Source organism: Hippoglossus hippoglossus, chromosome 10 (genome assembly GCF_009819705.1).
Source record: "Hippoglossus hippoglossus isolate fHipHip1 chromosome 10, fHipHip1.pri, whole genome shotgun sequence".
Lineage (NCBI taxonomy): Eukaryota > Metazoa > Chordata > Actinopteri > Pleuronectiformes > Pleuronectidae > Hippoglossus > Hippoglossus hippoglossus.
This window is the reverse complement of record NC_047160.1, coordinates 27,483,766-27,499,729: the sequence shown is the minus strand read 5'-3', so window position 1 is coordinate 27,499,729 and position 15,964 is coordinate 27,483,766. Positions and strand designations below refer to the sequence as shown.

Here is a 15,964-nt window from a genome sequence, read left to right as displayed (position 1 = left end):
AAACAAAGAGTTATAGATTAACATGTACCTCCCCTGGCATACAAGTGTTGTTACAATAGTGTTGAGATTCTGGTGCTCATCTGAAAATTAATAGGTTTTAACTATAAACTTGCATGTGAGCCAGACTAAATTCAGATTAGAAATAGATTAGAAACACATTGGATTTCTTTTTTAAAAACAACAGGCTGTCCAGCAGTCAAGCAACTGGGCCGAGGGGAGAGAAAGACATTCATGCAGAAAGCACACAACTGCTCTGGGGAACAAGGCCTAGTTAAACACCTAGAGGGACATTTTCAGAAAACATTTTGTACACTTTGACACTGGAATGCAGATTATGAAATGAATAGAGGAAGTCCACTGCAATTTTTAACATTATAACATTTGGAACATTTAAATTTTGTAATATTTCACTTGCAATTTCTAATTATTAAATCTTTGAACAATACAGAATTCCACTAATTCCTTTTCACACACAATAATAACTAACAATACCTTTTCTCTTAGTTTTTCACTATATTTTCTTATGCATTTTTACCCCCTTGTCTTAACTTTGTGTAAGTTACTGTTAACTTTTGAAGCTGTGTCTTAACTAATCAAACTGTATGTGGTTTTTCTTCCCCATACAGAAACTACCCTGTTTTCCCAGGGGATCAATAACACACAAACACACACACACACACACACACACACACACACACACACACACGCACAGTACTACTTACCAGAGACTTCTTGGGTATGCCACTGGATTTGGGGTGACAGGTCTGGCAGGTTCGTGGGAGACAGACAAATAAAAAACACACACAAACAGACACAATGACTCACACACAGAGAGAGAGAGAGCGAGAGAGAGAGCGACGGGCAGATGTTGACTCGTAAAACAGTGTTGGTTTATCTTTATGAAGGATTGAGGTTGGAATAAGGAGCGAATCACAGATTATCTGTAAAACAGTATGGTCAAAAGAAAGCGTTTCAATGTTAGCATATTAGCCTAGCTATGCTATGTTACCTTGATGACTTTACCAACTTTGCAAAACTCTGATCATTTAAAATTCTTAAAACAAACACCATTTTGTTGACACAATTGATAGGTTTAATGGTGAAATAATTATTAGAATTGGCGATTTAAATAAATTCGAGGACTTACCTCGGCAGGGGGCGATGGTGTACGACGTAACGTCTGTTTAACAGAGCTTTGCGCAGGCGCACTGGTTGCTTGTGTTACAGAAGTGAAGGAAAAATTACAAAAACGAATGGCATGATATTAAATAATCAATCAGGTAAGGTATAGTTCATCAATGAAACTGTTATTATTTATGTTGAGAAATTGGAAAGATATTAACGATGGCAATTTACAAAGTACTTCCGGTCTGACGGCTGGGAGTGTCCATAGCAACCGACAGAAACCTGAAAAATCCTCATAATAACTAACAAACCAAACATCGTATAGATTCACTGAACGAAAATATTGAAACTTAAACACACATTTCTTGCCATAAATATCATCAAGGGTTGGGAGGTTTTTTTCTATTCCCGTCTTTATATTTGGACCAAAATATACATCACAAAAAGACAAACTCTGGTTTGAACTTCATTTTTGCAAGTGCAAACCTGGCAATTTGGAAAAGTCTCAAAAAGAAAATGGTTGGAGCAGGTTGGACTGATCCACTCTTCTGTCTGAGGGGTTTGGTGTCAGCTCGTCTGAGAGTTGAACATGTGTCCTTCAGACTGACGTGTTGGACAGGTTCTGTGTCACTGAGGGAGAACCATTCTGCTTTTAAACTTTTAGCAGATCAAGTTTAATTCTAGTGTTTGTGTGTGTGTAAGGATTCATCATTAGTTTACATTGAACTAGATATTTAAGCATCTTTTATGTCGTTTCATAAATAAATTTCTTCTTCTCATTCTTCTTCCTCCTCTCCTGACACCATCATCAGCGTGTGATGTCACAGACAGATCCTGGACACTGGTCATCAGGAGGCGGAGTCTGGGCTGAAGGTCACATGTAAAAGTCACATGATGAGTTGTGTCGTTATGGTAACAGGGGGCGTAGTCTGTTGATACCTGAGCTGCAGGTGTCGGGTGCTGCTGTGTGTGTGTGTGTGTGTGATCCTGGGGGAAGAATCAGAGTGAGAGCTCTTTACCTTCTGTTCCATCTCTGCAGTGCCCAGAGTCAGAGGGTGAGAGCAAAGATCCTCGGCTGAGAGACAGAGCAGAGCTCATCTTCTTCATCTTCACACAGTGAAGCAGCAGCACATGATGTGAAGCTTCTTCACTTTTCTGTGACATTTTCTAATCCTTTGTTTTACTGTGGGACTTTTTTTTCTTGTGGTGGCAGAGATGCCGGTGCAAATCCCAGATGACTCTGACTTCTCTTCATTCAAAGATCAGTGTCTGAGCACAGACGGATGGATCAGCCGCTACAGCAAGGGCGGTGTGACGGTGTGGTGCCGGGAGGAGGAGAGCAAGGCAGTCCAGAAACTCAAGGTGAGGGAGGGGTAACAATGAGATACCAACTAACCCTCAACTTACCTCTGACTAACTATCAACTAACCTCCAACTAACTATCAACTAAACTCCAACTAACTCTTGACTAACCTCCAACTATCCATCATCTAACCTCCAACTAACTATTGACTAACCTCCAACAAACCCATAAATAACTTTAAACTAACCACCAACTAACTTCCACGTAACCTCCAACTATTAACTAACCTCCAACTAACCCTAAACCAGCCTCCAAATAACCCACAACTAGACTAACCATTAACCAGTCCTCAACTAACTAAACAGAATAGGACAAAAGAGGACAGACAAGGACACAAGATGACGAAGGAGGATGAAGGAGGACAGAAGAGAAGGACAGAAGAGGATGGAGGAGGACAGAGGAGAAGGTGAGATGAGAATGTAGGAGGACAGAAGAGGACAGAGGAGGCTGAGACGGAGGAGGACCGAGGAGGATGGAGGAAGATGGAGGAGGACAGAAGAGGACGGACAAGGAAGGACTAGGACAGAGGAGAAGGTGAGAAGAGGATGGAGGGGGACAGAGGAGGATGTAGGAGGCTGAGATGAAGGAGGATGGAGGACAGAATAGAAGGAGGACAGAAGAGAAGGACAATAGAGGATGGAGGAGGACAGAAGAGTATGAAGAAGGACAGGAGGACAGAAGAGAATGAAGGAGGACAGAAGAGGACGAAGGAAGTTGGAAGGAGGATGGACAAGGACAGAAGAGAAGGACAGAGGAGGACAGAGGAGGACAGAAGAAGACGGAGGAAGATACTGCTCAGTACAGCAAGTGCTGCATTTACTGTCCAACATTTTTTCAACTTCCTGTTGTGTAATGTGACTCTACAGCTGCTGATGACATCACAACATGTCTCAACAGCCTCCTTCATTCGTTCATCGACGGCTGAACTGAGATGAGACGTTCGGGTCTTTGGAGGATGTCCATGGTTCACCAGGTCGTCCCTCATCGTTGTCACCTAGCAACACAGCTGCAGTTTAGCAGGGAGTTGCTGCTTGGTTTTATATCACCTGCCTGATTTAAAAGTTGAAATCACAGTTTGTGTTTCTAAAGACAAACTCTCTGAGGCTCGGGCTGCGGACGCTTCATTTAAACTCGGATTCTTACACGTTCAAACTCAAAGAGACACGTGTTCAGTGGTGAAGTGACGGACAGCAGATGTGGAGACAGACAGAGTGACAGACAAAGACATGAGGACTTTATGAATGATTCATGCTGCTGATTGAGTTACATGGAGCGTTTCACTGAGCCTTACGATATCCGATGACTGCAGCGCTCCTGATTACAGCAGTGGAAAAAAGTGACGTCCTACAGTAAAGCAGCCGTCTCACATGACGTCCACTGACTCTGACAGGAAGGAGGTCTGTCTCAGAGATGTGGTGGACAGGTGTCTCATCCATGATCTAATGTCAAACCTCTGTACGTGCAGTAAAAATGTGTGATGGAGGAAATACAAGTTTTTAGTGAATTAGATCCAAACTGAACGATGAGGTAAAAAAACCACAGGAGAAAGGTTCCCATGGTTACCATATGGGAAGTCGTGGACACTGTAACATGGATGCTAATGTTAACGTTACTGCCAGCGTGTAAGGAGTTAGCACTCTAACGTTCGGGGAACATGATGCTGGAAATACAAAGACAACACGATAAATGAGATGTGTTTGAAATTAGAAATAAAAAACTCATCATCTCTGAAAACATCAGCAAACACGTCACATCTGGAGGAGATTCAGAGTTCAGAGGGCGTTCAGATGACCTCTACTGGTAAACACGTGAAACACCACCTCATCTGAAACAGGAGCTGGTGGAAACAAGAAGTCACGGCTGTAATAATGAGGAACCTGGGGACAGGTGGAGTTAGGTGACAGGGACAGAGAGGAGAGTCTGAGGACATCTGCTGGACGGACACTTCATGTTCTTCTCATTTCACAGAACCTCCATGTTCCTAAACTTTTACCACAGACTCATGAAAATCTGCCTCACAACATCGTCACCTCAGATATACGATATAAATACGATGTTAGCACAATCCACCTCATTCTGTTTGTCAGAAGATTATTTATGTTACATCTTTATCATGTTCTCACACGTCAACGTTCTGATCCAGCTGCAGTTCCTCTAACATCCAGCAGGTGGATCAGAGTTCAGATCATAAGCTGCTTTTGACCACAGACTGTAAATAAAGATGGACGACATGACTGCTCCCATAAGTGAAGCCAAAGCATCTGGATCACCCCCTGGTGGCTGGCTGCAGTATAGGTCATAAACCTCCTCCATGTTAGCAGATGGGACATGAACCAAACAAAAAAATCAAAGTAGACGTTAAATAAATGTTTGTCAAAGATGGTTTCTGTCATTTCAGGAAGTTTTTATCTCACAGATTTTTGTTCGTGTTTCTGATCAGTTTGGTTTGAATCAGTTATTTATGATATAAAAACACATCATGATTGACAGCTGAGACTGACATATAGAAATGTCTGATTGTGTTTGTGATAAACAACGTCTCTCTGTCCCAGATGAGGATAGTGTGTAAAGACGTGACTGCAGAGACGCTATACGACGTCCTCCATGACACCAGCTACCGCAGGAAGTGGGACACCAACATGATCGACACGTACGACATTGGCAGACTGACCGTCAACGCAGACGTTGGATATTACTCCTGTCAGTTGAGAGTGTGACTCACATCTTGTGAGCTTTGATGAAACTGCTGTTGGATTTAATAATTGATTTATTTCCATAGTTGTGAAGTGTTTTATTACTTTGTGTGTTTGAAGGGAAATGTCCGACTCCTCTGAAGAACAGAGACTTTGTAACGATGAGATCTTGGCTTCCTCTCGGCAGCGACTACTTGATCATCAACTACTCCGTCAAACACCCGGTGAGGACTTTACATTTCCTGTTGCTTCTCCTCTGTCATTACACCTCCACAGATTTTATTAAAGGTCTGTGTCCTGCAGAAATGAAGGACTTTCTGTCCGGTGGACTGTAAAGCACCTTCGTAGGGGTCGTCCTTGCAGCCACTTCTTGCTTCTAAGGAAATGTCTCAATTTGTTGTCCTCTTAAAGGCTCTGGTTGTAGACTGGTCATAGCCCCCCAGACAGATCTTCTGATCTAAAAAGACAATGTCTGTGATGTTCTGGTCCATATACGACAGGTTCTTCTTGTTGGTTCTGGTTCAGGTTCAGGTTAGACAGGTTCTTCCTGCTGTGAGAAGGTGAAAGTGAAAACTTTTTAAAGTAAAGTGTTGTTCTGTGCAGCAACATCCTCCAAAGAAGGACTATGTCCGAGCCGTGTCTCTGCTGACCGGATACCTGATCCAGTCCAACGGAGCCACCAGCTCCACCCTCTACTACCTGACCCAGATGGATCCCAGAGGTAAGGTGATAAAGATTCTGTCTGAACCCGACACAAACCTAAAACCTGATGGTTTGTCTGACTACAGGCATGTGCTGTGTAAAAAAAATCAAGTAGATCAGACAGCCATCGTGTATTTAAGAATATTTGTCCAACCCGGACGGCTCGGGTCAGGTCTCTACTCTCTGGAGGGTCTCCACAGGGGACAACAACAAGTCCTACTGCAGACTAACCCTAACCCTGTGTTATAGGTGGGGAAATTCATTGTTTTGTTGATGCATCGAGATGTGGACGTAGTCGACTCTCCCTTGATGAAGAGACAGAACATAATTGATACATGTTTTCCGCTGCGTACATTTTTTGGTGATGTCCCGCTGCTGCATAATTATAACCACAGCTGCCTCAGGACAGACGCACATTAAAGGTCCAGTCGTCTTTTACCGTGTCAGAGTCTCTGTGTCCTCCCTCCTCTCCTGCTGACCTGTGCGCACTTTACACTTTAACAATACACACCGACACTCATCGCAAGTTATCAGGACCTGAACAGAAGTGACGTTTACTTTGTGTTTGTTGATTCACTCCAGAGTTTATGAGACATATATTTAAACTAGGGCTGTCAAACGATTAACGTATTTAATCAGATTAATCACAGGGTGGCTCATTCACATTTCTAAATGCCCGAAGAATCCCCATTTTCTCTGTATATTGTTGTGGGAACGGAAAGATAAATAACAGAAGGGGGATATATACACTTAACATTTGTTTTTTTATTGATGACAAGTCCAAATGATAGTTATTAAGATTAAAAAATAAAATCAAACTAAAACATACCACACCATAATTAAATGTGTCTGTCTCTTTGCTTTGCCTCTGAGCAAACAAAGGATGATGTGATTTAGAACTTAAGAAGTTTAGAAGTTTTTTTATCAAACTAAATGAAACTTTATCCTAAACAATCGGGGACAATCGGGTCCTGTTATGTCCCACATTTGTTTCCAAAAATGTTCAGAGTGTCAAATGTCTTCACAAAGACAGAAGAGCACATCGTCATGGTAACGTCCTGTGCTGTGTCCGCAGGTTCTTTACCAAAGTGGGTGGTCAACAGAGTCTCTCAGTTTGTGGCTCCGAAGGTAAAATGGTGGACAGTTTGTCATCCTCTCAGTTTTGGACAGTGGACGTGTCTCACTTTGTCTCTGTCCTCTCAGGCCATGAGGAAGATCTACAAGGCGTCTCTGAAGTACCCGGAGTGGAAGAGGAAGCACAGCCCTCACCTGAAGCCCTGGATGTTCCCGGAGCAGAACTCGCTGCCGTGCGTCCGCGTGTCGGAGCTGACGCTGCAGCGAGCCGACTCCCTGGAGAACATCGACGAGAGCAGCGCGAGCGAAGAGAAGCGGCAGCACAGCGACGACGAGGAGACTTAACTGACCCAAACTAACCAGCTGCTGTGTGTGTTGCTGTGTTTCACCAGATAAACGTGTTGATCCGCAGTGTGATGGCGTGTTTCTTTGTTCTGTCTCGTGATTGTTCGTCAGCTCTGACGCCTCGTTCACGTCACAACTGGCCTGAACCACCTGGTGCAGGTGAACTCTTCACAGCCTCACAGGTGTTACCGTTGTTACCAGTGAGGTCACCAGACCACATCAGCCAATCAGGACAATTCCAACATTTAAAAAACGTGCTTTTATTGCAGTGGTAAGAAGAACATGTGGTGAACTGGTCCTGAAACTAAACTTCACGATAATATTACAATAACAATATTATCATAACAACATCCCTAACCCTAACCCTAACCCGGATAAATAAAAAGTCAAATGATCTTTATTATCTTTAACCAACAACTAAAAACTGCTGTTGATACGATTTAATCACACGTGTTTGATATGAACATGAAATCAGTTTTTAAACGTTGGTCCTGGTCCTGTTCTTGGTCCTGGTCCTGGTCTTGGTCCTGGTCTTGTTCCTGGTCCTGGTCCTGGTCCGTGTTTCAACTCTCTCCCGTCACCTCCTGAACATGATTGGACTTTTTGTAGCAGATCATCACAGATTTTTGTTGGAATGTTTATTGGTGTTGCTTTGATTGACAGGTCTCTCGGCCTATCATAGGCTGATCATGGCACTCAAGTGATGTTTGGTGTTTATTTGATTGACTGATTGAACAAAGACTGTGTGTGAGTCTGTGGCGCCTCCCAGTGGACAGATCATGTTGCTACAGTGAGAACTGCAGCTCAGGGTTAGTGTACATGAAGGAGACTGTGGTTGTTCTGCAGGAGTCAGATGTCAAAGGTCATAAACTTAAAGTTGTTGGTTGAAGGATTTTCATCTGCAGCTGAGTTAAATAAACATATCGTTTTCTTTACTTCACTCATAATGTACTTTGATTTTTTCAATGTTTCTTCATCACAGTTTATTACAAATTACATTTCAATTTCACAAGCTGTTCCTCATCATTCTGTTGATGTGAGAGAACACGCATATGCTGATGAAACTTGCAGGACGTCCTGCAGCAAAGATGACATCATCATTTCAGCCGTGACCTCAGAATGACGTCACAGCTTCACTGACAATAAAAAGAGTAGGAGCTGAATTTAGGCTGGAAAGTGACGACGCCATAAAAACCAAGTTTACGTCACAGCTGAACTTCCCTGATTCATGATCAGAATCTAAACTGACAGATCTTTATTCAAACCAGACCACACAGTGGCGCTAATGGTAACCATGTGCCACACATGACCAGCAAGTATTAGAGCTGTAACACACACTTTTAAATACATGAAACTAAAGAAGCAGCTCCTGCGTCTGAACATGGAGGTTTTCCTGCCGTGATAAACTTTATGTGACTGTTTCCTCCTCCAGCGGCTGAAGAATGCAGCCAAGTCCGGATCCTCTCGCAGTTTTATTATCTCAGGCTCTTCCTGTTTCCTGTCTGCACAGCTCCCATTGTTGTTAGGGCAGCGAGGAGGAAACGCCACTGCTGTCCAACGTCTTACTGCTCTCAGAGGACAGGACGCAGTGTTCGCCAAGGACGTCCTCACTGCTGCCGCCGACCACTCAGTCCATGTCCTGCTGAGCTTCACCTGCTGCACACTACACACGTAACAACATACTACACACATGACAACATACTACACACGTGACAACAAACTACACACGTGACAACATACTACACACGTGACAACAAACTACACACGTGACAACAAACTACACACGTGACAACATACTACACACGTGACAACAAACTACACACATGACAACATACTACACATGTGACAACAAACTACACACGTGACAACAAACTACACACGTGACAACATACTACACACGTGACAACAAACTACACACGTGACAACAAACTACACACATGACAACATACTACACATGTGACAACATACTACAGACGTAACAACATACTACATATACGTAACAACATACTACACACGTGACGACATACTACACACGTGACAACAAACTACACACGTGACAACATACTACACATGTGACAACATACTACAGACGTAACAACATACTACATATACGTAACAACATACTACACACGTGACGACATACTACACACGTGACAACATACTACACATGTGACAACAAACTACACACATGACAACATACTACAGATGTAACAACATACTACACACATGAAAACATACTACACACGTGACGACATACTACACATGTGACAACATACTACACACATGACAACATACTACACACATGACAACATACTACACACGTGACGACATACTACACACTTGACAACATACTACACACATGATAACAAACTACACACGTGACAACATACTACAGACGTAACAACATACTACACACATGATAACAAACTACACATGTGACAACATACTACACACTTGACAACATACTACACACATGATAACAAACTACACACGTGACAACATACTACACACATGACAACATACTACACACGTGATGACATACTACACACTTGACAACATACTACACACATGATAACAAACTACACACGTGACAACATACTACAGACGTAACAACATACTACACACATGATAACAAACTACACACGTGACAACATACTACACACTTGACAACATACTACACACATGATAACAAACTACACACGTGACAACATAATTCAATTAAGGACAGAGGAAAGAATTGTGGACACTGGACTTCAAAGTAAGAGTCTATCTATTTACTTAGATTCATTTAATTATACAAATTATTTATATATAATATTAAGTTAAAGTGATGTGTCTATATATTTGATCAATTTTATATTCTTTTGTCCTTTGTTACTAATTAATCATCAGATTATATTTTTTCTTTATTGATTTAGTTCCATATCAATAAAATGAGGTGATGATTCCATAATTTATACATTTACACAATAGAAGTTTATGATATTATGACATATTACTCACTTGATATGTTCATTTATATTTTGTTTTACTGATGGATTAATGGATGTGGACTTTATTTTGGAAAAAGAACCAGAAAAGCTTTTTATTTTGAAATGTGTAGGCGGAAGCTGGCGCAGTGGCCATTGTTTTAACTTGATGCTGTTTCACAGCAGAGTTTGTTCCCGGAGCTGAGACCAGAGACCAGGACAGAGACCAGGACACAATCCTTCAGAGACCAGAGACCAGAGACCAGAGGACAGAGACCAGGACACAATCCTTCAGAGACCAGAGACCAGAGACCAGAGACCAGAGACCAGGACAGAGACCAGGACACAATCCTTCAGAGACCAGAGACCAGAGACCAGAGGACAGAGACCAGAGACCAGAGACCAGGACACAGGACTTCAGAGACCAGAGACCAGAGACCAGAGGACAGAGACTTTAAAGGTGTGTTTTGGTGAGACAGGACCAGGTCTGATGTGCGTCCTGCAGGAAGCAGCTCGTCCTCAGTCTTCTGGTTTTGTGGATTTCTGAGTTTCTGGGTCATCTGATGCTCAGTGAATTGTCCTGGACTCAGATCCAGTTTGGGTTCAGGACTCTTCTGTGTCTTTGAGCAGCTTCAAGCCGTCGGTTTGAATCCTGATGAAGGTGAGTGTGTGCTGGTGATGAAGATGAGGATGATGATGAAGGTGATGATAATGATGGTGATGATGATGATGATGATGAAGATGATGATAATGATGGTGATGATGGTGATCATGATGAAGATGATGGTGGTGATGATGATGATGATGATGATGATGATGATGATGATGGTGATGATGAAGATGAAGATGATGGTGATGATGAAGATGAAGATGATGGGGATGATGAAGATGATGTGTAGAGGTAAAGTTTTGATTCAGTTTCAGTGTAATGACATCACAGTGTGTGTGTGTTCCTGAACAGTAACAGGAAGCCGGACCGACAGTCCTCCTCTTCCTCTGAGACAAACAGCTGTGATGTAATCACCGTCCACTTTACTTCAGGAAGTGGATCAGGGACCTTCCTCCTAAGTCCCGCCCTCTGAAAGTCAACAGTTTGAATCAGGCCAATAAGTTCTGAATGTTCCAGTCTGGTCTCTATCTGATTCCAATATGGTGGTCAAGGATAAAAGGTCAAAGGTCAAGGTTCAAAGGCCACTGTGACTTCACTCAGTTCATCCTGTAGTTTGGATAAAAACACTTAAATTAATCTGGACAGAGACGGAGCTGTGTGTGTGTGTGTGTGTGTGTGTGTGTGTGTGTGTGTGTGTGTGTGTGTGTGTGTGTGTGTGTGTGTGTGTGTGTGTGTGTGTGTGTGTGTGTGCACATGGTAAACTGAGATATCAGCTGTTGTTTGTTGACCACCGTCATCATGTGACTTTATTCCTGCACCACGTCCTTCCTGTCCACTGTTGTGTCCTCAGAGGACGGACGTGTCTCACACCTTCATATTACCCAGAGTTCCCTGCAGTGACTCAGTGTGTGGTTCAGGAACAATCAAGCTTCTGTTCATCGCTAAAAAGCCTGTTGTTCACCCCCTCTCTCTATTTGTCCTCCTTTCACTCCTCCTCTTTCTGTCCTTTCTTTCTCTGCTGGACTTTCGTCTCGTTCCTCTCGTTCTCTTTACATGATTTATTTCAGTTACTTTACATTAAGTCTTTGAACCTGTGTTTGACTCTGAGTTTGTTCTCAATGAGGCCGAGAAACAGTTTATAATCGTGTGTGAGTGTGTGTGTGTGTGTGTGTGTGTGTGTGTGTGTGCGTGCGTGCGTGTGTGTGTGTCTGTGTGGGTCACAGATCTTCTCTGGGAGTTTTAGAGGTGGAAGTAGGATGGGAGTGTCTGTTTCCTGCTTGCCACTTCCTGCCTCCATGAAAACTTGTGTGATCCTTCAGAGACAATGAGATATGTTCAGAGACACTCATAGACAGACAGAGGACAGAGGACAGACAGAGGACGGACAGCGTTGGTCTGAGGGGACGGAGGCTGATCTCAGTTCAGAACAGAAGCTAATTTTACTGGTTTCATGTGAAACAGCTGAAGAGTCAAACAAACGTGGACAAGAGGAAGCTGGTGTGACTAACTTCCTCCATGTGTATGAGTGTGTGTACGTGTGTGTGTAGGTGTGTGAGTGTGTGAGTGTGTGAGTGTGAGTGTGTGTAGGTGTGTGAGTGTGAGTGTGTGTAGGTGTGTGAGTGTGTGAGTGTGTGAGTGTGTGGGTGTGAGTGTGAGTGTGAGTGTGAGTGTGAGTGTGTGAGTGTGTGAGTGTGTGAGTGTGTGAGTGTGTGAGTGTGTGAGAGAGTGTGTGTGTGAGTGTGTGAGTGTGTGTAGGTGTGTGAGTGTGTGGGTGTGAGTGTGAGTGTGTGAGTGTGTGAGTGTGTGAGTGTGTGAGTGTGTGAGTGTGAGTGTGAGTGTGAGTGTGTGAGTGTGAGTGTGTGTAGGTGTGTGAGTGTGTGGGTGTGAGTGTGAGTGTGAGTGCGAGTGTGAGTGTGTGAGTGTGTGAGTGTTTGTGTGTGACTCAGACTCATACTCACACATTAACGGCTGCATCCCATTTGTCCCCAGGCTCCTGACGCTGTGCGACTGTATCAGGTTGTTGGTTCTAGTCTCATGGTTGTTGTCTTGCCCCCCCCCCCCCCCCAGATGGACAGCTGGTAGGGCAGCGATGGCGGCAGAGTTTCCTGGATGTGGAGGAGACGACTTCAGATCCAGTCTCCATGTCGGTCGTCATGGCCTCGTTGGACAGAAACACGCCGGTTGAGACGCTTCTGGCAGCGATCCATCTTGAGAGGTCAGGATGGGGGGGTGATAAATTCTGTGGTCGCCTATTCAGCACGAAGCTCCTCCCTCTCACAGTGTGACGGCCACGACCCACAAAACCAAATGTTTATTTTATTTTTATTTTATTTTATTGTCCAGGACACTGAAAAGTAATTCATTACATTTTACTTCATTACAAAGTTACAGGTTATTTACTGAATATTATTTACAGAATATTCTGCCTTCTTCTCGAGCTCAACAAATAAAATCTGCTGAAAGGTTCAGTATTTTATATACATATATATTTTATCATTGAACCAGGACAAAAGAAGATAAATAAGAAGTAAAAAGTCCGTCTCCCTCCAGGAGAAGAAGAAATGTTCCTGAATGCAGCTTCATCTTTTATTAAATTAAACTTCTTTTATTCTCACTTCAGCTTTTCTCTTTTTTTCCGTTTTTTGTTTTTGTTCCTACATTTTAAAAGGTTTTAAGTCTTTTCACCTGCTGATGTTCAAACTCTTTATATTTTGCCTCTTTGCTCCGCCTCCCAAAAAGCCAAGTCTGCTTAGATTGGTCCACTGGCCTGCTTTGTTGTGATTGGCCAACTTCTCAGCGAGTGTGTTAGAGCTGTGCCACCAGGTTTCCTGGTCAGCTGTAAACATGGTAACAATGGTTTCGGTTCTGACACACCAACTGGAGCTAAACCACATGTTTACATGTTATGTGTTTAAGTTTTCTGTGGGACAGGAGGACAGGAGTCGTTTGTAACTCAACAAAACGTTTATAAAAAACTGTGACACTGAAGTAAAGAGAAAAACCTGAAAAGCAGAAAAGACGTTAACACACAAGATTTCATTGTATTGTTGTAACATCCCTGATTCTGATATTATTACAGTGTTAAATGTTTCATGTTGATTTAATCCACACGAGGTCGTAACGTCATCACAGCAAAAGCATGTTTTTTTCACGGCAGGTACCTGGACACCTTCCATCGAGCTGCTCTGCTGTTGGCGAGAGACTTCACACACCTGGACCATGATGCACTGGTCAGTCTGGGTATAACCGCTACTGGACACAGGAAGAGAATCCTACGCTTGGTCAGTCACATTCAGAGGACAGAGGTTCAACGAGCCAATCAGAAAGCAGCGACTGATCTCTCACGTGACCGCTGTCAGTCTGTGACAGACATTTCTTCATCAGCCCGAGGTTGTGACGCTGCATTTCGCCGTCAGTCCACAGGACCTGTTAACTTTGAAGGGTTCAGGAACAGTTCGGCTCCCAACCTCGCCGCCATGTTGACCAACTCAGAATCCAGCGGCAGCAGAGCTTTGGTGAAGCCGGTTCCCAAACCTAGAACAGTCTTTAACCGCCGCAGGACTGCACCCGTACACTTCTGTCCAACACCAGACCCTGCACCGCCCCCACCCAGGAGACTGTCCCAGGACTCCATATGTTTTACTGTGTTGGAGGGTTTGCCCTCAGGGGACACACCCACACCCGGCAACATGTCGACCTCTGATCTCAACGACAAGTCGACCACGCCCACTAGAAGACTGAGCCCGGTGGAGAGGATGAGGCCCACAAGAAGTTTGTCTCTATCAGATGCTGGAGGAATGTTGCCTCCAGTTCCCTTAAGGCTGAACCGGGCAGCCCCCCCCTCAGTATTCCAGGAGTCACTGTCATCTTCGTCTTCTTCACCTGTTAAAACACAGCAGAACCAGACTTTGTCCTCAGTGACATCCAGAGCTGTTAGAGACAGCAGCGGACTCTGTGGATCCTCAACTTCCAGCTCACCCAGAGGAGTTGGGATGGAGATGGTCTCTAATGAGATCTACTGTGGCACTTTACCTGGATCTACTGCCCCCAGTGGAGGGAGGACTTGCAGCAGCCCGCAGTCGGCTCCTCCGACTCCACCAAGACAAACTTCTGAGAGAAACAGGTATGGCGTTGTGGTGGACGTGTGTCCACATCAGGGTCCATGCCTTTCTTCACTGTGCTTTATGCAGTGCGGGTGCTCCAAAGGAAGGGGCGTGGCCACTGTTGTAAAACTATCCACTGTCAAAACAACAGTGTTGAGAAAAACGGACACAGTTCAGTTTGTGGCGTCAGAATCCTGAAGGCTCATACAAAATCAGATATGTTCATTTGTGAAGATGTAGTCTTCACTGCCCACATAATTCCATGAGCCCGTTATGATAGTACAGGTGTTAACCATCAATATGTCCACTAGAGGGCAGTTTCTGACAAGAACAAACATGGTGACGTGGGAGGGGGTCTCAGTGTTATCCTGGAATAAGAGGTCAAACCGGAGGCAGCATCGTAGATGTCCTATTGGCTGCACTGAATCCATGATGGACGCTCTATAATAATCTATTAGCTTTCATAGAAACAAATATGTACGAAATGAATGCAGATTATGGACAGAAGGCTCCATCTGTATCCAAATCATAAATGATCCTTAAGATCTTCCCAGTCTGGATGGAACACACAGTTTAATCCAGTGGAACCAGTTGTCTCTTTATGAAATGGGCTGTGTGTGTGTGTGTGTGTGTGTGTGTGTGCGTTTTCAGTGGCAGCACTTTAAGTAACAACTCTTCAGGATCAGCCAGAGGTGAGTCGGACAGTCAACTCAGCGTTATTGTTAAATTAAAGTAAACCAGCTGATTCTGTGCGTCTTCTGTTAAACAGCTTCCACAGATGACCCCGAGGAGGAGATCAGCCCGTACTGTGAAACTGTTTTCCAGACCAGAAGAAACTTCTGTGAGGTGAGAAAGCTGCTTCCTTCATCCTCTACTGTCCCTCATCACAAAGATAATAAGAATCTAAAGCCACAGAAATTCAACCTTCACATTCTGCACTGTAGTTGTGATTTAGAAAAATGTTGGATAAGCTTATGTTC

At 43.7% G+C, this 15,964-nt stretch overlaps 2 protein-coding genes across 7 annotated transcripts in view; both read left to right on the top strand.

Annotated features, from left to right (window-relative positions):
* Positions 1 to 1,225: 1,225 nt before the first annotated feature.
* Positions 1,226 to 7,711, top strand: stard15 (StAR-related lipid transfer (START) domain containing 15). 4 transcript variants are annotated; one of them, XM_034597921.1, is made up of 7 exons: positions 1,226 to 1,280; positions 2,387 to 2,487; positions 5,041 to 5,188; positions 5,302 to 5,405; positions 5,785 to 5,902; positions 6,959 to 7,011; positions 7,087 to 7,711. In XM_034597921.1, exons 1-7 carry the CDS (start codon positions 1,259 to 1,261, stop codon positions 7,300 to 7,302), a joined length of 762 nt encoding a protein of 253 aa, XP_034453812.1. In that variant the 5' UTR covers positions 1,226 to 1,258; the 3' UTR covers positions 7,303 to 7,711. The 4 variants fall into 4 exon arrangements, with proteins under 4 accessions (XP_034453812.1, XP_034453814.1, XP_034453813.1 ...); XM_034597923.1 differs by lacking the exon at positions 1,226 to 1,280 and adding an exon at positions 1,938 to 2,005; XM_034597922.1 differs by lacking the exon at positions 1,226 to 1,280 and adding an exon at positions 2,096 to 2,180.
* A 2,899-nt stretch (positions 7,712 to 10,610) lies between these two features.
* arap3 (ArfGAP with RhoGAP domain, ankyrin repeat and PH domain 3) overlaps positions 10,611 to 15,964 on the top strand; it is a 29,714-nt gene continuing 24,360 nt past the window's right edge. The window contains exons 1-5 of one of the 3 annotated variants that reach the window (XM_034597901.1): positions 10,611 to 10,932; positions 12,912 to 13,096; positions 14,039 to 15,004; positions 15,636 to 15,676; positions 15,754 to 15,830. In XM_034597901.1, coding sequence (XP_034453792.1) covers positions 10,927 to 10,932; positions 12,912 to 13,096; positions 14,039 to 15,004; positions 15,636 to 15,676; positions 15,754 to 15,830 — 1,275 coding nt within the window. In that variant the 5' untranslated portion in view covers positions 10,611 to 10,926. Of the gene's footprint in view, positions 10,933 to 12,127; positions 12,379 to 12,870; positions 13,097 to 14,038; positions 15,005 to 15,635; positions 15,677 to 15,753; positions 15,831 to 15,964 lie in introns of those variants that run through there. The other 2 variants (XM_034597902.1, XM_034597900.1) reach the window with 2 other exon arrangements.

Coding starts and splice junctions, on each gene's coding strand:
- stard15 (XM_034597920.1), top strand. CDS start 2,341: ATGCCGGTGCAAATCCCAGATGACTCTGACTTCTCTTCATTCAAAGAT. Junction 5,903..6,958: donor GACCCAGATGGATCCCAGAG/GTAAGGTGATAA, acceptor CTGTGTCCGCAG/GTTCTTTACCAAAGTGGGTG. Junction 7,012..7,086: donor CTCAGTTTGTGGCTCCGAAG/GTAAAATGGTGG, acceptor CTGTCCTCTCAG/GCCATGAGGAAGATCTACAA.